At 56.0% G+C, this 22613-nt stretch overlaps 5 protein-coding genes across 5 annotated transcripts; 2 read left to right on the forward strand and 3 right to left on the reverse strand.

The window, feature by feature from the left end:
* Nucleotides 1-434: 434 nt before the first annotated feature.
* GCG54_00002641 (Metal tolerance protein 7) lies at nucleotides 435-2642 on the reverse strand (the record flags this gene model as incomplete). The annotated part of the gene is made up of 9 exons (XM_045402730.1): nucleotides 435-631; nucleotides 687-804; nucleotides 856-1104; nucleotides 1169-1324; nucleotides 1384-1458; nucleotides 1529-1606; nucleotides 1669-1695; nucleotides 1754-2295; nucleotides 2597-2642. The coding sequence occupies 9 exons, from the start codon at nucleotides 2640-2642 to the stop codon at nucleotides 435-437; spliced, it is 1488 nt and encodes a 495-aa protein (XP_045269348.1).
* Nucleotides 2643-5992: 3350 nt separating this feature from the next.
* Nucleotides 5993-7538, forward strand: GCG54_00002642 (Zinc-regulated transporter 2; the record flags this gene model as incomplete). The annotated part of the gene is made up of 6 exons (XM_045402731.1): nucleotides 5993-6083; nucleotides 6141-6167; nucleotides 6231-6346; nucleotides 6396-7279; nucleotides 7328-7455; nucleotides 7504-7538. The coding sequence occupies 6 exons, from the start codon at nucleotides 5993-5995 to the stop codon at nucleotides 7536-7538; spliced, it is 1281 nt and encodes a 426-aa protein (XP_045269349.1).
* Nucleotides 7539-11177: 3639 nt separating this feature from the next.
* GCG54_00002643 (Periplasmic beta-glucosidase) lies at nucleotides 11178-13835 on the reverse strand (the record flags this gene model as incomplete). Its single annotated transcript, XM_045402732.1, has 8 exons — nucleotides 11178-11555; nucleotides 11606-12235; nucleotides 12284-12625; nucleotides 12675-12755; nucleotides 12803-13042; nucleotides 13088-13148; nucleotides 13197-13440; nucleotides 13490-13835. The coding sequence occupies 8 exons, from the start codon at nucleotides 13833-13835 to the stop codon at nucleotides 11178-11180; spliced, it is 2322 nt and encodes a 773-aa protein (XP_045269350.1).
* A 1271-nt stretch (nucleotides 13836-15106) lies between these two features.
* Nucleotides 15107-17452, forward strand: GCG54_00002644 (Alpha-xylosidase; the record flags this gene model as incomplete). The annotated part of the gene is made up of 2 exons (XM_045402733.1): nucleotides 15107-15280; nucleotides 15335-17452. 2 exons carry the CDS (start codon nucleotides 15107-15109, stop codon nucleotides 17450-17452), a joined length of 2292 nt encoding a protein of 763 aa, XP_045269351.1.
* A 1608-nt stretch (nucleotides 17453-19060) lies between these two features.
* On the reverse strand, nucleotides 19061-22497 carry GCG54_00002645 (Beta-hexosaminidase; the record flags this gene model as incomplete). Its single annotated transcript, XM_045402734.1, has 4 exons — nucleotides 19061-20460; nucleotides 20506-21780; nucleotides 21858-21976; nucleotides 22190-22497. 4 exons carry the CDS (start codon nucleotides 22495-22497, stop codon nucleotides 19061-19063), a joined length of 3102 nt encoding a protein of 1033 aa, XP_045269352.1.
* Nucleotides 22498-22613: the final 116 nt, after the last annotated feature.

Consider the following 22613-nt stretch of genomic DNA (forward strand, 5'->3'; position numbering starts at 1 on the left):
CCGGGACACACAAACGACGATACCCGTGTGGGTCCTTTTCTGCAGAGCTCAAAATCATTACGTTTCTCTTGATGTTTTCCTCTATGTATGCCTTTTCTACAGGATGCACCATCTGTCGTCGGTCCCCCCATGTTTGTTTCACGTCCTTCCGATGCCGCTCTGCGCAGAGCAGACCTCATCGCCCATTGTGGCTCCATGATTGTCGCAGGCGGGACTGTCTGTTCCGCTTGTTCCCGTCTGTTCCCGCTGTGGTGTGCAGCAGGCGGCCGGGGTCGACACGGGTCGAGTCGACAACCTTGCTGGAACGACCATCGTGGAGAGAGAGATAAAACAGATTAAACCAGATTATTGCGGCCCAAACGCCCAGCCTCTTCGCTTTTATTACTCGTAGTTTCCTTCCTCCAGGCCTTCTCCCTTCCCTTCAGTCTCTCTCCTCAGGACGAGTTTCGCCCGCTCGAGATCTCCGTCTCGACCACCTTGCTAGTGTCCTTCTTCGTCCGCAGCAGGATCTCTTTCAGCGTCCTCTTGGGCTTCTTCTCGACCTTTTCGTACAATGCCTTGTGTTCGGTCTGGATGTTGTGCTGGTCCTCGTAGTCAACGTGGACGAAGGCTCTCTCGACATCGCCGAGTCCTGTGCATTGCGTGTCAGCTCTGTAGCCCCAGTCAACGACAGCGGCACGACTCACCCTCGACCTTTCTCTGCAGCTCTTGCGCCACGTCGTGAGAAATCTTCAACGGGGTCGCCTCGTCCATGACGATGTCGATTTCCACGTAGTATTTCTGACCGGCATGGTACGCCCGGCACTGCTTCATTGTCAGACGGCCTCATTGTTACTTGGCAAATGCCCAACTTACGGTGTCGACTTTGAGAATCCGAGTGTCGTGGGTCATTGACATGTAAGTCAGCTTGGCGAGGAAATCTCTTGGCGCGGACTTTCCGACCAGGAGCCAGACCTGCTCAAAGGCGTTTGCGACCCACGAGAACAGGATAAGCAGGGCAATGCACATGGCGCCGATCGGGTCCAGATACCACACAAAGCGATCGCCCACCACGGACATTATCAGACCAAAGCTATTGACGACAATGTCGTTGCGGTGGTCAATCTACACACGCTATTATTAGCCCATCTGTCATCTGAACGGACTGGACTCATGGGACGACACGTACGAAGAAGACATGCACCGAGGGGTACTTTCGGTAGGCAAAGCAATACAACATCAAGGAGCCCTTGGCGAAGATGGCAACGCCGACGATGACGATGGGGATGATGTGCAGCTCCTCAGAGGCCCGCTTGCCCTCGCCAAGAGCACGGCCTGACTCGACCTATCCCCAGATCAGCATCTCCAAACCCGACCAAGCCAAACCGTCACTTGGCAACTTACCAGCAGTTGTATAGCGACCGTGGTCATGAGAGCGCAAAAGAGAATGATGCCAATCGTCTCAATCCTGGTTCGTCCCTAGTTTTTCCACCCCTTCTGTCAACCCCGGATGTCCTACTGCCAAGGTGTCGCACGTGTTGTAACTCACCACCGGGTACTTGTAAACGCTTGGCCTGGCTGCCAATCTCGACGTGATAAGCATTACAAAGGATGAGACGAGGTCCATCTGGGCATCTCTTGGTCAACCTCTACACCAACACCTCACCGAGGGAAAAACGGTCTACTAACGAAAGCGTCGGCTGCAGTGGCAAACAGCTGGATTTCACGAGTCAACAGAGAGTCCGTGAGCACAGGGTCTTGGGTGCCTGTTTACCGATAGAGACCCGGTTGAGACAGCGGCATAGAGCTGAATGACAAAGAGGCAGAAGTTGACGGTGAAGGATGCGTTGACGGCGAACTTGATCTTGGGGCCCATCCGCGCATCCTCGTCGACCTGCTGCCTCTCTTCATCCTCGGCGCCCAGGAACTGGTCGATGAGCTCGTTCTGGCGGGTGTAGAACTTTGAGAGCTTCCTCTTGTTACCCTTGGGATGCTCAATCTTCATCTGTTTCTTGGAGACATTGTCACGGCGGTGTCGGCCAAAGTCGTAGGGGTCGGGCCGGTAGAAGGTGTCGACGGTGGAGGTGTCGGCCCCGTCAGTGTTGGACGAGACTCGTGCGTCCTGCTTGTCAACGGCTGTGTCATTCGTAGTTGAAGTGAAGAGCCCTTCTGTGACAGCTTTGTCGTCCGTGCCAGAGGCTGGGACGGGTGTGATGATGTCCTGGTTGTCTTTAAGGTGTTGGCTTGGTTCACTGTTGGCTTCACCTTTCGGATCACTTTTCAGATCACCGACAGAGTTGCCTCGAGATGAAGTGACTGAAGCAAATGGTCAGCGGTCGAGTGGTCGATGGTGTAGTGGGATGAAGCAATGGCCAGCGGTGGTCAGTGGGCAGGGCAATCCGATGCGAGTAGCAGCAGCAGGCGTCGCACATCTCAGCGAGGATGTGATGAACCAACCACAGCGCCCAGTGATTGGGTAGGAGCGAGGGGAGGCGAAGGCGAGGCCAAGTCAAGCAGTGCGAGGCAACAGACAAGGCAGGGCAAGGCCAAGGGGAGTGAGTGGAAAGGGGGGTGAAGGGGGTGGGCAGGAAAGAAAGGTAAGGCGAAACCCACGTACTGGACGGTGGTTGAACATTGGCCCGGGACTCGCGTGGAGTTTGCATTTTCGGGAAGCTATTGAGCTGGGTTCTGTTCTTGGTACTATGCAGTAGAAGGGAAGATGAGGAATAACGGGTAGGCCGCGATTTGCGAGTGGGAGTAATATATTAGACAGATCCGGCCGCCATGCCGTGCCATGCTATGCTATTTGAAAGGTATGTGGTTTTCATGTAATGCCATGCTTGCTTCTGATGAGCCGCCTCCGCATTCCGCATCCGCCGGGGGAGGTAACCCGCCGCCCGCTGCAAGAGATGGACGGCCCCTTCTTACGTGGACGATTAACAGTAAGCTCTTCAATGCAATGTGCGGGCGGGCTAGAACGTGTCGAGAAAGAGGGGGAAACAACAGCCCCTGGCAGGATGACGGCAAGATTTCTTGATTTGAGTGGTCTCTCAGCGCGGTCTGCCGGTTGTTTCTTTGCAAAAGTCGAGCATCCAGCCAGTTGAAGGGCGGTGATGGGGCACGAGGTTCGTCGGTCAGGGGGCATCTATTTCGGTGTTCCTGGTCTTGGACAGTCGAGCCGGGTCGAGTAAAGTGTAAGCGAGGGGCGATCGTAGGCGGCAGGCGGAGTCGAGTGAAGTAACGGACCACATTTGGGCTAGCCTGGAGACAAAAAGGTCGACGTGTCCCTGCAAGAGCATGTCACGACGACGAATGTGCTTGTTGTGATGGCGCATGGATGACAGAGACAGAGTCGAGGACGATCAGGACTGCGATCCGAGCACAGCGGGCAGCGGGCGCCGTGATTGGGCGCCATTGGCTGTGAGGTGCCGGGCGGGGCTGTTTCACACCGAACGGCAGCCCCAGGTGCCGCGTGGGTACACCGATACAGGAAGTCGACCCTCACATGGAGTGCTCTGCCAAGAGTTTGGGGCTGTTACAGGCTCCCAAGGCACCTCCACCTACTTCAGTAGTGCGGGCAGGGTTCTGATGACAAAAGTTACGTAGTAGCCGTAGCGTAATCCAGAGCCTCCTGTTGGCCTGCCTGTCTGTGAGCTACACACGAGACTCGGGTTGAGTTTGATGAGTCCAAAAGTCAAGCCTACTCGAGGCAAGGTAGCTGAGCGCTCGGGACGTCTTGCATGTTTGTTTCCTCGGAAAGCAAGAATGAACGACAACCGACGCAATGGCTCCACTTCTTTTCGTCTCCGCCTTCTCTTCTGCATCACGCTCTCGGATGCAATAGTTGCTTCTCCATCCTTTCTGCTATACACACCACACCTTCCTCCCAAAAGCTGCAAGAACAAACGGACACACACACTCACGTCTCCAGCGTCCCAGACATCGACAGATACGTCGTCTCGTCCTCGCTGCGCCCAGCCTCGCTTGATCTCAGACGCCGCGAGAAGCTCCTCTTTTCCCTCTTTTCCTTGGCTCTCCAGGTTTGAGCTGCCCTTGCCCAGAAACCCGATGTGCGCGACCATTGACGACAGTTGCCCTCCAGCATGTCATCCCATCCCATCTGTGAGCCCATTCAGAGTCAGTCGCCTGCCTCGAGAGCTTCAGCCATCAGCTGTGATGCATCAGCCTCCGACTAAGCCCCGACCCCGATCGTCGCCTGTTAGGTAAACCGCCAAAACCTGCCCCTCACCCAGCCGCCGATTAGGCAACTCAGCACGTGAGACGAGACACAGGAGACGCAGAGAGACCCAGCAGAGACCCACGCCAGCGCTGATGTGAACTCGAAAAAGAAGCACGCCAGAAGGTCAGTGTCAAGGGTGCTGCGGCGGCTGCTGTCTTGTGCTGCTGGGCCACCTCGAAGAACAGACACTTGCAACAACAGCCACAGCAACAGCAACAGCGGCAGATGCGAGTGCGGATGCAGGCACACGATCTCGGGGGCTAAGGCAGGTGGCCATCTCGCAGAGAGGAGACTCCCGCCAAGCTTAATTTCTTCGACAACGAAGAATGGCAGCCAAGCGTGTCAGCGGCCTCTTGGCTCGGCTCTTGGCTCCAACGGTTGTGCCTGTCCCGCCGAGCCATCCCCTTCCTCCGCCTCCTCCATCCTCCAGCCGCCCCCGCGCCGCCAGCGCCAGGGACAGACGCCTCTCCAGAGTCAAATCGACTTAAGAATTCTCCGACTGGCGACCCTGGACGCAGACCCCGGGAACCTCCCGTTTCACACAACCCAAATTTTTCATATGCCGGCAAGCCCCATTTGACGCGCACCCCACGTCCCACACCCCTGTCTGCTGTGCTCTCTTGCGTCGTCTTTTGTCCTGGGCTGGCAACTTCCCGATGGAAGATCGACCGTCGTCTCGTTTTGGATGGCTGTTCATCATTCGCGCCAACTAAGACTACACCAAACCATACAGCAACATGCTATGCAGTATGGCCCAACGCCAAGCGCTGGCCGGCAACGGTGGCAGAACAAGTCGAGACGAATTGCGGCCGATAGACACAACCTACCCTCCAATCCGCGTCTATCCGCCCACCAATTCGTTTCCAGTCCGTCAGGTCGAGCCGGGCTCTCAGACTCCCAGTCTCGTTCTGCCGGCAAATCATGCTATAACGAGAAACATGATCGAACAATCCGCCAACATCGGATCCGGTTGACGCCTGGGATCATCGATGCCCAGAGACAAGCTGGGTCTCAGGCACCGCAGCAAACTGCACCTTTGAACCGTGGTTGACTTAGCCTATCCTCCTCGTCCTCATCGTGACCCTCTCCCTCGCCTCCGCCCCATGCTCACGGCCGCGTCCCACGGACAACCTTGTTCCCACTCAGGTCCTCCCGCCTCCCGCTTCCCGCAAGGCGGACGCTACAGCCACGTACCCCATCGCGAACCCACACAAGGTCCCTTTCCTCAGCTGCCTCATCCTGGCCGCAGTCTTCTATTTCTGATTCGGCCGGGCGGTACTGGCGCAAGGGCTGTTGTCCCATGTCGACGTTTATTCTTGCCCTACCCGTTTCCACGCGGGAAGCATTGCGCGGGCTGTCATACATGAAGCATATTAAAGCAAGTCGAGCCCAGACTTTGCCCAAGCCTTTTTTTCTGCTCGCCACAGAGCGTCAGGTCTCGTTCGATTCTTATTGCGCCCGTTTCTTCCTTCCTTTTTTTCCTTTCTCTTCTTGTCCTGTCTTTTTTTCCTTCCTTGCCCTCTTCGACAATTACGACAGCGGGGACTAGATCAGCACTTTTTTTCGTCTGTTCTATTCATACTGAAGCCGCGGGACGGTTTCTCGTGTCCCCTTGTTTTCAGTAACATTCCTTTCTCAAATGAGTCGTCGTTATTAGGCAGCCCAGGACAATTGGCTGTCCCTTCCATTCTCAACTTCAATTCGCTTTTCTTTTGGGGCTACCAATCAAGTAGTAGTCCCTTTTAAAACAAAAAACTACCATTTTTAATCAAGATGGACGGTATGAAGGAGCCCAAGCCGCAATGCGGCGGCAAGAAGGGCGGAACCAGCGAGTACGATGTCGGTCTGCACGTCGCCGGTCTTTGTAAGTCGCAACCTGGCGAACATCACCTGACCGAACAACTTGGCTAACTTGGCGCAGTCTTGGTTTTGGGATTTTCAATCTTTGGTACGCAATCAAAAACAAGCGACGAGGATCTCGTGGGGCCGGAAACTAACTGAGTGGATGCAGGAGCTGGATTCCCCGTGATGGCCAAGAAGGTCAAGTGGTTGAAGGTCCCTCCCAAGGTCTTTTTCGCATGCAAGCATTTCGGTACTGGTGTGCTCATCGCAACGGCATTCGTCCATGTAAGTGCATCGCCGCTGTGGCAGTCGACAGAGACTAACAGCAAAACAGCTGCTTCCCACCGCCTTTGGCAATCTCATGAACCCGTGTCTGCCGGACCTGTTCACCGATGATTACCCTCCCCTGCCCGGCGCCATTATGATGGGTTCCATGTTCATCCTCTTCACCATCGAGATGTGGATCAACTCCAAGGTTGGGGGTCACTCGCACGGCGGTCCAACTGGCGACGTCATGCATAATCATGGGGGCGCGCACGATCACGGGACCGTAGGAATGCCTTCTAGACCGCCGCGTTATGGACGTAACAGCTTCGACGCCGAGGCCGACAGCATCGACTTTGAGAAGAAGGTCGCCCAGCGCGCCTACGACGAGAAGTTCCCGTCGTACCAGGAGAGCACCTATGGTGCGCCCCCGCCATCCAACTTGGCCGATTCCGACATGCCTCCTTGGTTCGTTGTCTTTTACGAGCAATATGTGCGCCAGCGCATGGAGATGATGAACATGATCCGATCAACCCAGGAGAAGCAGGTTTCGCAGGTCGCTGTGCAGGAGGTCAAGCAGGAAGATCCGTTCTATGACGAGGAGGGGCAGGCCGTTGACCCCGCTGTGTATCGCAAGATGTCTCTCAACATTACCATGCTTGAGGGTGGTATTCTGTTTCACTCGGTGTTTGTCGGCATGACCATTTCCATTACCATTGACGGCTTCATCATTCTTCTCGTCGCCATTCTTTTCCACCAAATGTTCGAAGGTCTTGGTCTCGGTTCTCGTATTGCTGCTGTTCCCTACCCCAAGGGCAGCATCCGTCCGTGGGTCCTGGTCGTTGCTTTCGGTACCACCGCTCCCATCGGACAGGCCATCGGTCTCGCCACCCGCAACACATACGACCCCGACAGTGCCTTTGGTCTCATAATCGTCGGTGTCTTCAACGCCATGTGAGTACGACTCTGCCCCATGCTACTCTGCCTGCTAATGTCAACCAGTTCTTCCGGACTTTTGCTTTACGCTGCCCTGGTGGACCTCTTGGCTGAGGATTTCCTCTCTGAAGAGGCCAATCGCATCCTCACCAAGAAGGACAAGATCACCGCGTTCTGCTACGTTCTTGCCGGAGGTCAGTTCATCTCATACCATCGCACAAACCCCGCTAACTCTCTTGCAGCCGCTGGCATGTCAATCGTCGGTATCTTCGCCTAAGCCATTACCGACAACCATGGGGATTCACCATCCCTGATTCCCTCGGACACGCCTCTCGCGAGGGGATCAAACCCCAGTTCGGTCGAGTCGCCAGCCACGACCCCACGATACCCGACGGGCGATCGAACGGCGCAATCACCACCTCTACGACTCGACAGGACTTGATAGCAGAGAATGAACGCTCGTTATCTTCAATGCTGCGCCGGATTTTGTCATGAAAATCACAAGGGAAAGGACTGCTTGGGGCTCTACCGACAGCGGTTTCTCACAAAATCTATCCACATTCGTTATTCTTGCTATCTCCGTCACCCATCCCCCCAACGCACGAGTCTGCGGTTGGGCAAAGATCCTTGTATAATAGTAGTGATGTGGCGTGTTCCTAGCTAACAACCACATGAGAAAGAGCGTACGGCAACACAGGCGCTGTTTATTTCGGAAACAGTTGGGATAATGGTTCAATGAGCAGTTAACAGTGTAGCTAATGACTTGAGAGCGCACACAATGTTATTCACGAACAGCACGATAGAAGCATGGAACCCAGGCATACTCATGTACGATAGTTGCATTTTTCCCCCGACAAAAAGGGGGCGGCATGGCATAAACAGTAGATTGCATCAATACCACAAAGTCTTATACCACACTTATATGATCTCCAAGTCTTTTGCACGGGAGCGATCCTCTCCGCGTGTCGTGTTACCCACCCTTACACTGAGTGGGTTCGTAAGCGTCTATGAAAGCAGACTGACGTCTCAGGCGCGAAAGCCCGAGGACACCGATGCCGATGTGATGAAGAGCGACAGCATCTTATCAATCAAGGCCCGTCAACGGCGAGGAGGAGGGATTAAATAACCGATTTCCTCCTCATGACCCCGTTTAGACTTTCTTCCCCAGACTTGAACGGCGTCTGGAGTAGAGTGGCAGTGAAGCCCGGGGGATACAATAAACGAAAAGGGGAAGCAAAGACAAGATGCCAAGAGTGTACTGTATGCGATGTTGCAGCCAGGTTCGCGGAAACGAAGTGGTTGACTCTAGGCGGTATATAAGAAACCACAAGAAATGAGAGGAAACACAAGAAGGAGGAAGCGACGTTGAGAAAGGGTTGGCGTGCCTGGGAGCCGCAGGGGGTAGCCCGCCATCGACGCGTGAGTGGGATGGGTGGTATTAGTGATGGTGGTGGTAGCAGTAGCAGACCGCCAGTCCGAAGGGGAAATGCAACCCGCGAATAAAGCGATGGGCTCGTTTTGGGCACTCCCTCCTTTCATTTCTTCCTCATTGTTTTACGCTCTTCAGCTTGCAGCAGCAGGCATTCCCGTCATCGACCGCAGCGCAGCGGATGGCGTTTCCGCTCCAAGGGGGGCAGTGCAACCGTAGCTTCTCTGCAGCACCATGCTAGGGGACTCAAGGTTGTCACGGGAATTTAACCATGTCTTGTATAAGGTTATTACACGGGCCGGAGGGAAAGAAGTGGGAGAGGGGGCCGCCTCTGCCTCTGTCTCCTTCGTTTGCCCTTCTTCCCGCGCGCGACTACTGCAAGGGGCAACGCTACATTGCATTGCAGCTTGCTGCCGTGACGTCTCTCTCTGTCTCTGCGAGATGCGTGCGATGGTAGGCTGGTGGTGCGAGTGAGAGTCTGGCGGCGCTATTAATAACACCCCAGACGTTTTGGTGACCGGGGATGCGTCTCCGCGACTCCAGACGAAAAGAGAGACAGGGGGCAGGGGTTTGAGGGGGGGAGGGACCGGGGTCGGGGGAGAGAGTGGGATGGATGTCATGGGGGAGGGTTCAGGCAGCGTGCGCCGGAGAATAACAGCGACCAGAAAGCATGGACGTTGAATGGGAGAGATCGACGGCGATGATGGTGTGTGGTGGTGCGTGTGGTGGTGGTGGTTCTAGAAGTTTTTGTTTCCCTTTTCTCGAGTGTGTGGCATGTACATGTAGGCTGCGGCGCATACGCAGCAGACCTCGCATGCTTAGGTGCGTATCTGCAGGAGGCACAGACGGGTATCGCGGCGAACGCAGCACCTTGAAAGTGAAGCTACTTTCTTTCGACTCGAAATCTTGAGCCTCTTTGACGGGAAGCACCGAGGATCTGGGGAAGTTGGGTTGAGGGGAAAAGAGAGATTGGCTTTTCTTGGCAGGCGTCAATGAGGGGACCGGACCAGCCAAGCAGGCACAGTCTTTTTTTCTTTCTTTCTGGGTTTAGGCTTCTTGCGAGAATAAGAAAGTAACTGAGTCGGTCGAGGGCAAGATGAAGCGATTCCTGGGCGGGGAGGGGCAGACGACACAGCTAGCGCCAAGGTTGTCAAGCACCGATGATCAACTCTGTCCAGTCTGGCTTCCTCTGCTCTTCTCAAAAAGTTGCTGTCTGCTCACGAGGCCGAATAGCCAGAGTCTCTCCGCTCTTGCCAGCTTGGCATTTCATGGTGGACTCTGGATGAGCGCTGACCCGACCGTGCGTTGCATCTGTTGTTCGGGATCTTCGGTGGGGTTTCTTTGGGTTTTTGGTTTTTGTCTGGGTCGTCGAGTATCAGAAACCGACAGCCCTTACAAATTCGAGCCTTGGCGTCTGATGAACACGGAACTACACGTCCGCCCTGTAGCAAGCCTGTATTTCTCGTTACCAAACAACATCGCTGAGTAGTTGACACGACGGACATACAAAGGGTTGCATTCTCTATGCGTCCCCTTTCCTTCTTGTCCGCTCCGGCGTGATCCGAAAGGGCTTGCGTACGACTTGCGTGGACTGATGCAACTGTATATCATTACTTGCTTATTGCTGCTGCTGCTTGGTCTCATGGAACGATTTTCATCCGACGTTTTGAAATTACTTGCATTCTGCCGACGGTCAACGATCATCAGGTCAGATACTAAAACGAAAAAAACAAGAAAGTCGAACCGGGAGGTTGTGAGCCCGAACCAAAAAACTTGTGATGTTGTTTATGGGAGGTATGAGATAACGGTCAGGAGGGTGGTTTCATTCGGGCAAACTTGCCCTACGGCATGCCTCACTTTTGGTCTTTTGCTGTCAGAAGGAGTAATCTGAATCACGACGTGATTTCCAAATCGGGATGATTGATAAGGGTTAACACAAAACGGGGGAGGTCGTGGCGAATTTCGTCATATGGCAAAGAGTTGAGATGAAAGGGATTGAGAAACGGCAGCGGAAACAATTTTGGGGGCATGAATTGGCGGGATTTGGGGCATTGGGCATTAGTTGGCGGCAACACAATGAGCTTGTCTACTTTTTGACTTTGGAAACACTACGGCGATTCAGGAGGGCAGGCCGAGACGGAATGCTGCGAAATCGGTGGTGGTGGTGGTGGTGTAGACGGGGCTGACGAAAGAGAAACCACACATCTTTGGATGAAGTCCACAAGTCCGGCGGACGCCGAAAGACGAGCCGAGGGCGATTACTCACGGGCATCTTCACACGGGTCGTTTTCTATCACCTGAAGAGAGGGGCAGGGCGAGTGCGTTTTGTTTAGCAGACTTTGCTTCAATGCGTGTCATTCCATCGTTGGATTTTCCAGTCATTCAAACATTACACAATATGTACAGAGAAGGAGGCCTCAAGCTGGCCAAAGTTCACCCCACGGAACCTTTTTGTCCCTAGGCTGCAGGTTCGGACACTGACAACGCCTACTGGACAGTGACGGTAGTGTTCGCGCGGATGTCGTCGCTCGAGGAGCCAACAAGGATCTTGAAGTCGCCGGGCTCAACGACATACTGCATCTTGATGTTCCACAGTCCCCAGTTGGTGACGGGCAGGTCGATGTTGACGGTCTTGGTCTCGCCGGCCTTGATCAAGACCTTGGAGAATCCACGCAGCTCCTTGTTGGGCACAACTACGGTGCTGACGACGTCCTTGATGTAGACCTGGACGACCTCCTGGCCATCGCGCGTAGAGTTGTTGGTCACGTCGACGGAGACTGTGACGGTATCGGTCGCGGAGGGAGTGGAGGATGAGACGGTGACGTTGGAGTAGTCAAAGGTGCTGTACGACAGACCGTAGCCGAACTGCAGTTGTTAGGATAGATAGACAAGACGACGGGCTGGGGCTTTCTTACCTCGTACAGGGGAAGGGGGGTAGACAGGACGTAGTTGCTGCCAAAGACCAAGGTGCCGTTGGGGTATTCCTTACCTGGGTTGGGCCAGGAGCGGGCAGAGTTGAGGTAGTCGTAGTAGACGGGAGTGGTGCCAACGTCATAGGGGAAGGCGACCGAGAGCTTTCCGGAGGGGTTGACGTTGCCGTAGAGAATATCGGCCAGGGCGTGTCCGCCCTCCTGACCCTGGTAGAACATCTGGACCAGAGCGCCGGCCTCGTCGGAGATCCAGGGCTCGGTAATGGGCTTGCCGGAGCTGTAGACGACAACGGTAGGCTTGCCGGTGTCGATGACGGCCTTGACGAGACGGCCCATGGCGCCGACGAGCTTGAAGTCGTGAACATCAATGTGCTCGCCGGTGGTGGCGTTCAGACCAGCCCACAGCTCGTCCTGGTCACGAGACCAGGTTCCAACAACGACAACGGCAACGTCGGCGGCATTGGCAGCAGCGACGGCCTCCTCGAAGCCAGACTCGTCGTTGGACCAGCGCTCGGCACCCTTGGCGTAGGTGACCTGGCCCTCGCTGGCGGCCTTGATGCCATCGAGGGGAGTAACACCGTACTCCATGGCCGTGTGGATGACATAGTCTCCATACTATTTGATGGTCAGCTCTTGCTCATGTAGTTCTCTTGTTGGTCTTACGTTGACGTATCCATGAGCCATAGGTCCAATGACAGCAACATGTGCGTCCTTCTTCAGTGGCAGAGTGTTGTTGTGGTTCTCAAGCAGAACGATACTCTCGGCGTCGAGGTCGCGGGCAACCTTCTTGTGGGCGTCGGTGCCAAGGTAGTTCAAGATCTCATCGTCGGGCACACCAGTGTATGGGGTCTCAAAGATGCCAGCCTTGAACTTGGCACGGAGAACACGGGAGACGGCAGTGTCGACGACGTCCTCGGGCAGAGTACCGTTGGCAACAAGCTCGGGGATGTACTGGAAGCTGTAGCGGCCGCCGCCCATCTCAACATCGTTACCGGCAGGGAGAGCCTGTTATGGTTAGAGATTTGAAGCGAAGCAGCTTTGTAGGGAAACATACGTTCATGGTAATACACGCGTCGTCGGTCTCTCCGCAGACGGCAAAGGCGTTGCCCAGACGAGCAGTGCCACCAGCGTCAGACTGTAGGTGTTAGTCGATATCGATACCAAAGACTATGGCCAACTTACGATGACATAGTACTCGTAGCCCCACTCTTCGCGGAGGATCTCGGTCAGGAGGTGGTGGTCGGCAATGGTAGGCACTCCGTCGTAGGAGTTATAGGAGGACATGATACTCCAGGCGTCGGCCTCGAGGATCGCGCGCTTGAAGGATGGAAGGTAGGTGGTGCGGAGCTCTCTGGGACCGCCGTGAACGGGTGCCGTGTTGACACCCTGCTCAGGAGAGGCGAAAGCAGCAAAATGCTTTACCTGTGCAGTATTAGCACCAATCGACTCAATTTACTCGCAACATACCATGGCACAGACGCCCTCTTGTTGCAAACCCTTGGTGTAATGATAGCCATACTCGCCAACACTGCTTTTTGTCAGTACGAATCGACTTCACTGGTTCTTGCGCACATACAGGAAGGGATCCTCGCCGTAGGTCTCCTCGACTCGGCCGAATCTCAGCTCGCGGGCCAAGTCGACAACGGGGGCGAAGATCTGGTTGACTCCGAGAGCCTTGGACTCAACGGCAATGACCTTGGCCATCTCCTCGACCAAGAGAGGGTTCCACGAGCAGCCCATGGCGATTGGCGAGTTGAAGATGGTGGCATTGAGGGCCAGGAAGCCGTGAATACCCTCGCTCTGGATGAAGGCCGGAATACCTGTGCAGTATTAGCACCAATCAACTCAATTGACTCGCGAAAAGCTCACCCAGAGTCGTGTTGTGGACGAGGTAGTCTTGGCCAATCTTTGCTCCCTGGGAGATCGTCTCTGGGGTCGCGTAGAGACCGGTCCAGATGGAGTTGGCTCTGTGCTCAGCAGCCCAAGCCAGGCCGGTCTGGTTGAGGCGGCCATCGGTCAGGTTGAGGTAGTCACGAATATCAGCCTGCAGCAATTGGGCCGTCTTCTCCTCAATGGTCATGCGCTTGAGAAGATCCGAGACTCTGTCGTCTATGGAAGCCTTGGGGTCCTTGTAGATGGGCGTGCTGCTGTTGGATGTGCTGTTCTGGGCGCTGGCGAGCGCAACCAGCGAGGCGAGGGCCAGAGAGAACTTCATGATTCCTGCTCCGATGTCCGGTCAATGGAACTCAGGGTGACGTTCGGCTAGGGCTCCAGAGGTCAGTGGACGCGACTCAGGATGACGCGCGCCGTTGGAGGGTATTAATACGCTCGCAATTGCTGGTCTGCACTCCGGCGAGTCGGCAAAGGCGAGCGACATGATGCCACGGCCAAGGAACCTAAGCAAATAGACGTAATTGCTTTGGGGCAAACAGCCGATGGGGAGAGTGTCTTCTCCGCATCGATCACAAATCCCTAGTCCACCCCGGAAAGCAATGTCTGGAGCGATGTAATGCTAATTTGCTCGGAGCAGCGGTCTTCTCTGTTGTCCATTGGGTGGAAGTACACGACCCCTGACCGTTCCTGCACACGGCTTCTTGGGGACAGTGGCGGTGTTGGAGACGAACGAACGGTGACCTCACGAGGACTAGGAGCTACAGACTGCAGACTGGGAACCGAAGCAGGCCATTTTTTCTTCCATTTTTGCTCGTGAAGCTGGCGATGTACGGCGTGTAGCATGAGGGGAAGCTGAGTTGGGGTTGAAGTTGGAGAAGCTGCGGGTGGCCCCAGATCTGCAGGCGCACGACTAGGGGTTTTTGCTTGGGGTGGGCGCATAGCCGGTGCTTGGCGGGTGGACCCTTGTCGGCTGGTTTCCACCAATCCCGGTGCTCGCGGCCCCTACTCATCCGGAGCCCGAGAACCGCCCAAATCCGACCACTGCGGGGGAAGCAAAAGCTCGCTGGGGAAGCTCGCTGGGGCACGCTGGCCCGCCTGAAGACCTAGGAAGGAACGCTAAACGGCGCTGGGACGGCAGGGACCCCACAGCGAAGAGATCCAATGGTCCCAGATCTCCGCAGTCGCGGCAGAGTGGCCTGCTGATGCCTCTTTGCTCTCCCGCTCTCACAGTCACCAACAAACTCCAACCCACTCACGCAATCCTGCGCTGTCGGGCCGCACGCCGCAGCCAATCGGTCCCTCACAATGGCTAAACTGAATCAGTGGCCTCGCGGCCGAGGCTCGCTGCATTGCGGATACCGGCGGGATTGAGGGCACCGGATTCGCTGGCGATAGCCCCGACAGCGGGACGCCGCCGTGCAACTCGAGCCTACTCCGCCTGGTTCTTCTGCTCTCGCCCCAAGGCCGTCGTACAAGAGACGAGATTCACTCGGTCCTCATCAGCCTGGTCGAGCTGCGTCTTGATCTTCTAAACCTTTTGGTAGCTGCCAGTTTGCCCGTCGAGATACCTCCTTTTTGCAAAAACGCTTCGCCATGGTCCGCCTCCGCGATGGAATGTGGCTGCCCGCCGAGGGCACCACGACGGAGTATGCGGAGGAGGTCTACTACACTACCGAGATCGAGGGCGGAAGGGGCCTCAGCCTGCTGTGTCCGACGAGGAAAATCAAGTCTCGAGGTCACACGCTGAATGCGAGCACCGTCACTATTGTAAGTCGAACCAACGGCTCATTCCTGGAAGCCATGTCACTCATACCCAGACAGGATGTCAAGGCCGAGTTTGACGGCGTCATCTCAGTCGAAGCAACTCACTGGGCCGGCGCCCTCAACAAGGGCCCTCACTTTGAGCTTTTCCCTGATGGAAGACCCGAAGTTGAGGCACAGATCCAAAAGGGCGACAAGGGCACGACTTTATCCTCGGGCTCGCTGTCCGCCACCATCCACCCGGATTTTGACATCCAGTTCCACAGTACCGACGGCTCCAAGCGGCTGACGTCCCTTGGGAGCCGAAGCGTAGGCCTGGCATACAACCCTGCGCCAAGCACACCAATGCAGACCGGGGACATGCGCAACTTCAAGCACTACATGTTTACCCAGACCACACTCGGCGTCGGTGAAACAATCCACGGCCTCGGTGAGCGATTCGGCGCCTACAACAAGGTCGGCCAGTCTATTTCTCTTTGGAATGCCGACGGCGGCACTTCCAGCGAGCAGGCTTACAAGAACGTCTCATTCTGGCTTAGCTCCAAGGGCTACGGCGTCTTCATCGACACGCCGGGAAAGGTAGACCTTGAGATTGGAAGCGAGCGTTGTAACCGCCTGCAGACCGTGGTCGAGGGCCAGAGGCTCAAGTGGTATATCATCTACGGACCCACGCCCAAGGACATCCTCAAGCGGTATACGACTCTGACGGGCAAAGCCGGCAAGGTCCCGAGCTGGAGTTTTGGTCTGTGGCTCACAACGAGCTTCACCACCAACTACGATGAGCAGACGGTCAACACCTTCCTCGAGGGTATGAAGGCCCGCGGCTCGCCCGTAGACGTCTTCCACTACGACTGCTTCTGGATGAAGGCCTTTACGTGGACAGACTTTGTGTTTGATTCCGAGCGCTTCCCCGATCCCAAGGGGCAGATCACACGTCTCAAGGAATCCGGCCTCTGCAAAAAAGTCTGCGTCTGGATCAACCCCTACATCGCACAGCACGGCGCGGCTTTCAATGAGGCAGCGGAAAAGGGCTACCTCGTGAAGCGCAAGAACGGCGACGTCTGGCAATGGGACCTGTGGCAGGCCGGCATGGGCCTGGTAGACTTCACGAACCCCGAGGCCTGCAAGTGGTACGAGGAGAACCTCAACAAACTCTTTGACCAAGGCGTCGACGCCATCAAGACAGACTTTGGAGAGCGCATTCCCACGCTGGACGTCGAATGGCACGACAAGGCCATCGATCCCGTCAAGATGCACAACTACTACGCCTTCATCTACAACAAGGTCGTGTACGAGGCGCTGCAGAAGCGCTACGGTGAAAACGAGGCCGTCCTCTTCGCCAGGGCAGCGTGCGCTGGCACCCAGCGTTTCCCCCTGCAATGGGGCGGTGACTGCGAGTCGACACCGGAAGCGATGGCCGAGTCCATCCGCGGCGGTCTGGGCCTGGGCCTCAGCGGGTTCTCCTTCTGGAGCTGCGACATTGGCGGCTTCGAGGGCTACCCGCCCCCCTGGATCTACAAGCGATGGGTGGCCATGGGTCTGCTCTGCAGCCACAGCCGTTTGCACGGCAGCAGCTCGTACCGTGTGCCATGGGTCATCGACGACGACGACCAGAGCGACGAGGGCTGCTCGCAGACGCTGGCCAAGTGGACCGCCCTCAAGTCGCGCCTCATGCCCTACATCTTCTCGCAGGCCCAGGCGGCCGTCGAGCAGGGCATCCCCCTGTCCCTGCGCGCCATGTGTATCGAGTTCCCCGACGACCCGACCTCGTGGTACCTCGACAGACAGTTCATGCTCGGCCCCAGCATCCTGGCGGCGCCCATCTTTGAGGAGTCGGGCGAGGTGGAGTTCTACCTGCCCAAGGGCAAGTGGACCTCCTACTTCTCTGGCGAGTCCCGCGACGGACCCGGTTGGTTCAAGGAGACACACGGCTTCGGCACACTCCCGCTCTATGTCCGAGAGAACACGGTTCTCGTGCTGGGCAGCTCCAACGCCGTCGGTGCTGTATACGACTACCGCCGGGACGTCGAGGTCAGGTTGTATCAGGTCAAAGAGGGGGCCAAGGCGACCGTGGTCGACAGCGAGGGCAAGGAGCTCGGTGTTTTGGAAGTGGGAGCGGACGGCAAGCTGAAGGACATGACGCTCCTCAACGGGAAGATCACCATTGCGGAGCTTTAAGGCGGAATGGTAATCATTTATGAAATTATGATGCTATCTGCATGAGATATCTAGGGTTAGATGGCATAGAACCGGCTCAACTTCAGGATTCCTTTCAAACATGTCATGAGATGCCGTATTAGCTCGCCGTCGCAGGTCTGCCGGCCTGTTCCAGCGGTGAGCCAGCGGGGTTTGTCGGATACCGGCTGTGTCCATCCATCAGCCGTCCCCGCGCCAAGTGGCTTGACATCACCTCATCTCCGGTCAATGTTACCCTCTCATCTACGCTCGATGTTGCCGTGGTCTGATGTAAACGAACCTCGCTTCTCCGAATCTGCTCTCCAAGCCCCTCTCGTCGCTAAGAAAGAACCCTAGTCGGCCAGAGTTTCCCCGCGAACCACGACGATCGATCCCCACCTTTTAGCCCTTTCCCGTTCTCCTCCCCGCCCCGCATCCAAGCCCCCCGACCCCAGATCCCAGCCAAGGCCAGTCAGAGCTCTCCATGACCGCCGCTACGCATTTGAGGTGCGTTGTGTAGCTAGTCTTGACTTTTGCGTATTCGAAGTTCATGCCACGGCACGCACCCTGAGTAAGTTTTGCTGTTTGGAGCGGCTGGAAGTTGGCTTGCGTAGTTGACGGCGAATACCCCAAAATTCGGTCTCGGGCGGCTTTCTCCAAGTCGCGAGAGATGGCAAGGGTTCCCCAGGTGTGTCTTAGGTGTGGGGTAAGAAGCTCAGGCATGTTCGGACGAAATGTCCCATGCTGGCCTTCTCAGGCAAGTAACCCCAAAGCATATCAAATATCTCTCAGTAATCAAAGAGATTTGGAGATGAAGCTTATTCAGTTCGAATTACTCGCTTCGTCTTTATATTAAGGGGCAAAAAGGATATGTGGCATGATGAGGTATTATCTGAACTCGGGTCTACCACGTTCGGGCACTCAGATCGGCATTTTGAAAACTTCCGAAAGCGAATTCCACCTTTGAGGTATCGAGCCATCCGAGAACGCAGCCAGCTGCCCCAGACCCGAGGATATGAGAATCTGGCAAGAACCAGTGGATAACACACGTCGTCCAGTACGCTGGATCACCATGCAGGCACCGCTTCCTTGCAGCTTCACCCGAGCCATGTCAATCGAGCCTCTGGAAGCCTCCGAACGGGTCTGATGCCCGGATCTCGGAGTGCAACTCTGCAGTGCGACTTTAAGGGTCGTGTTTGTCTGTTCGCTTCTGTGCGGAATGTGAGCAGTGTCCGAGGTACAGTGTACAGCGAGATACCAGGGAAAAGGAGAAGGTACCAGGGAAAAGGAGACCCAGTCACAAGAGTCGAAATGACCAAGAGGTGAGCACCTAGTCAATAAACTCCGTCTTGAGACAAATACGGACTCATTGATGGAAGAAACAAAATCTGATAATAAAGGTCTGAGAAACATCATTGGACCCCGTAAACGCCTCTATGTCGGAGATATCTCCCAGCTAGATCTTTGATATATAATGTAGATATCCTGATATGAGCAACTCGTCTAAAATCCGATGCCGGATTGTGACCAAAGGGTATACCGCATCATCCTGAGCCTCCCATGACATTTCGCGCAAGAGGCTAGTTCAAATCAGTCCACTGCGTGTACATGTTAGCCAGTCTCATAGAATCTCACATTGGGCAAACCCACATTATCTGGCGCATTCGTGACCTCCTCGTATGCCTGCATAATCTCAAATCCCATTGCCATGACGTGTTCGTAAGAGTCGTCTTGTACCTGTACAATGTTAACACGCGTGAACCAGTCATTCGAGGGTTTACACACCCAGCTGAGCACCGTTTTGGCAGACTTGTGTGCTTTATTTTGCCGCACGCCCATGAGGGTCAGCCCCTGGAGCACCAGAGTGTCCTGCGACCCAGACTTGACTACGGGCGCCAGGACACCTCCTATTTCCTCATCCCCGATCGGAACAAGGGCCGGTATGAAGTTTGACAGCGGACTGCTTGGTCTGCATATGATGATGGTACCTAGCACCGCATCTCCGGGACCCTTGGCCCTCACGATACCGCACGCCTTGGTCTCCTGCAACGCAGACTTGTACAGTTCCAACACTTCGGGGTTTGCGTGGGTTTTGACGTGGTCCAGCACCAAGTCGGCATTGTCGAGACCGTGGATGAGATCGAAGCTCAGGTTGGCCCGCTGGACACTCTGCAGCAGGCCCTCGGGGATGATCCAGTTGCTCAGATCGTTGATGATCAGATTGGTCAGCCGCTTCGGGAATTGCACATCCCAGCCGTTGTTGGAGAACCAGTTCTTCACTCCGCCCTCGTCAATCGGGATGCCCAGGAAGATGCCGGGGAACGTCGTGCCCAGCTGCAGCTTCTTGACGCCCCGCTTGCCGGTCAGGTACCGCAGAGCTCGTCGATGAAGAGAGCGTCCGACCGAGACGTTTCGCTTCGTCGGGTCCACGAAGATGGCGCCGAGAATGCCGATACCCTCGAGGAAGTAGGTCGCTGCAAAGCCGTACAGGGCATGCGTGCTGCTGTTTCTGACTACGAAATGCGCCTCCTCGACGTCCTTGTTGAACAGTTCGAAGCATCCGGCTGGCATGTTCTCCAGGTGGCCCAAGTCGATGGTGTTTGCGCGAGCGACTGCCTTGATGAGCTCTTCAAGCCCCTGAGTGTCCCGCTCGCGGTCGAATTCTTCAACGATCCAGTGCTGTCGGGATTTGAGGACCTTCTTGCTCTTCCGCAATGTCCCCGGAAGCGTCCCCTTGGGCACGAACACGCCGCACAGAGCGCGGACCAGTGCATGCATGGCGTTTTCGGTAAAGTCAAACGTGCAAATGTAAGTGCCGATAGACTTGTCCATGGCGAAGTCGTATGGTGAGCTGACGGCCACGACAATGACCGACTTCTTCTGGCCGCGCGTCCGCAGCATGGAACACATCATCTCGACGTGCTTAGTGAAGCCGGCTTGATACAGATTTCTGTTGGCATCGGCAGTCACGATGATGATGCAAGAGGCTCTGTGGATGAGGTTCTCGTGAACTTTTCTCGTTAGCTAGGCAGACAGTCTCGGGTCTGTCGACTTACCTGGCCGGACCCCGTTCGCAGTATAGCTGGTATGGAGGAGCTTGCCGTGGCGAGCTCTCGCCAGAGAACGCCCAAACTCTCGAAAGACGCCTTCTCCACTCATAATGGCCCCCTTTTCCCTGTGCAACCACTTATCGTGAGCCGTGGGCGCAAGCATCTGGGCGTCTTTTGCCTGGAGGATGCTCTTTGTCAAGCTCGAAGCCGGCAATGGTTTCACAAGTGGTGTGAGGAGCAACAACTCTTCCTCTTGGTGCATAGACTGCGATAGAGGCAAGAGCTTCTCCTTATCTCGGATAACCGTTATGGAGTCGTCGTACGCCTTTCTCGAGAGTGCCATGTGACTCGGGTGCAGCTTGGACAGAAGCGAGATGCCAGGGGGGTTAAGAGCGGTCTGCCACGATGTGCAGGTGTCCTTCAACCGCAATACCCTCTTGAGAGAAGTGAAGATGCGGTCTTTGGCAAAGATGCCGTTTTCCACTCCCAGCTTCAGCCCCTTGATAGCTTCCAGCTGGACATCGTAGGCTCGGCACAGGAGCACGAGGTCACAGCCAGCCTCAACAGCCATGACAACTCCGTTCTGGACGCCGAGGTCGTGTGCGAGGGATTCCATTTCGAGGCACTCGGAGATGGCGACTCCATCAAAACCCAGCTCTTCCCGTAGGAGATCGTCCACGACCTGGTTTGATAGGCAAGCATGCGATACATTCATGGACGGGTTCGAGATGCCACATCCCCCGACGAACATGGCGTCGAGCTTACCGGTCGCAATGGCATTGCGGAATGGTACCAGAGCACTCAGGCTCAGTTCTTCGAGGGTCTGAGTGATGATGGGAACCTCCAGGCTCGAACCAAGGAAGTCCAGGTTGCCGTACGAAGGGAAGTGTTTCCCGCACGAAGCTAGTCCGGCATCCCGAATGCCGTTGATGGCAGCAATGCCATACTGAGAGACCTCTTGGGGGTCGTCTCCCGTGGCGCGAACACCGATTGGCTGGTACCTGGCGTTCGACAAGACGTCTAGAACAGGGCCGAGCATAAGGTTGATGCCACATGCTCCAACTTCAGTCGCAGTAGCCTTTGATACTTCATAGGCCAGGTCAACGCGCCCCGTGGCTGCCACGCCCATAGCGCTCGGGAACTGGCACACATAGTCCTCATCAAATAGACTATTTACGCCGCCGTTCTCCTGGTCCAAGGCGATCAGCAGAGGCTTCGGATGACCGGCCTTGTGAGCAATGGTCTGAAGCTCCTGGACCAGCTTGGCCGTCTCTTGGGCCGCTAGAATGGATCAGCATGAATCTACATACAATCCTCCGGCAAGTAGGGAGAGCTAGAGGACAGGAAGGAGTGCTAACTCTTGAGGTTCTTGGCCGTCAAAATGATGGTCCCGAGATGGTGGTCCTCAATCAAGGAGCGGATCTGGGGCGTGACCTCGGTGCCATCCCAGCCCATGATAAGCATCTGGCCAATGGCCCTGGACGTAGTGAAAGGGCATGTCAGCGAGCGAATCGGAACAGGGTCAAGGTGGCAGGCTTCTAGAAGGTCTGACGGAGACCAGGCGACAGGGAAGATGACATGAGGAGACGGGACCGGATGGCAGGGCGGAGGACGAAGGGTTCAGGCGGAACCTTCACGTTGGAAAGAAGAAGCACACAAGAGCAGGCGGGTCGAGGAAGACGAGACGTACCAATCGAGATCCTGCCATAGTGGGTCGAGCTCCATGTTGAGCTGGGCCGTGGAGAGCGGTCTGCGACTCGTCACGTTTTGACGTGCATAGTACCTCTCGAGACTGCGAGGTGCCTTCAATGGGGAGAGGTAACGGCGACCCTTCTCCGAAGTTGACGTTGAGTCCCTGCTGATGGATGGTCGCGAGTGCGGGTGCTGGTGGTGTCTGGAGCTGTAACTGGAGCTGGAGCTGGAGCCGGAGCCATCGCGCGTCGTCCGAGAGAGCGCGGACGTGGAGGAGTGGTGGTGCACCTGCGTGTGGGACGCCATGTGCGCCGCGCGGGAGGGGTGGTCCGGGCTTGCGCTGCCAGACACACGGCCCGATGCTGATTGGCTGCCGGAGGGCGGGGATATCGATTGGCCGATTCGCGCACGGGCCAGTGGTC

The sequence above is a fragment of the Colletotrichum gloeosporioides genome (genome assembly GCF_011800055.1).
Source record: "Colletotrichum gloeosporioides strain Lc1 chromosome Unknown consensus_13, whole genome shotgun sequence".
Lineage (NCBI taxonomy): Eukaryota > Fungi > Ascomycota > Sordariomycetes > Glomerellales > Glomerellaceae > Colletotrichum > Colletotrichum gloeosporioides.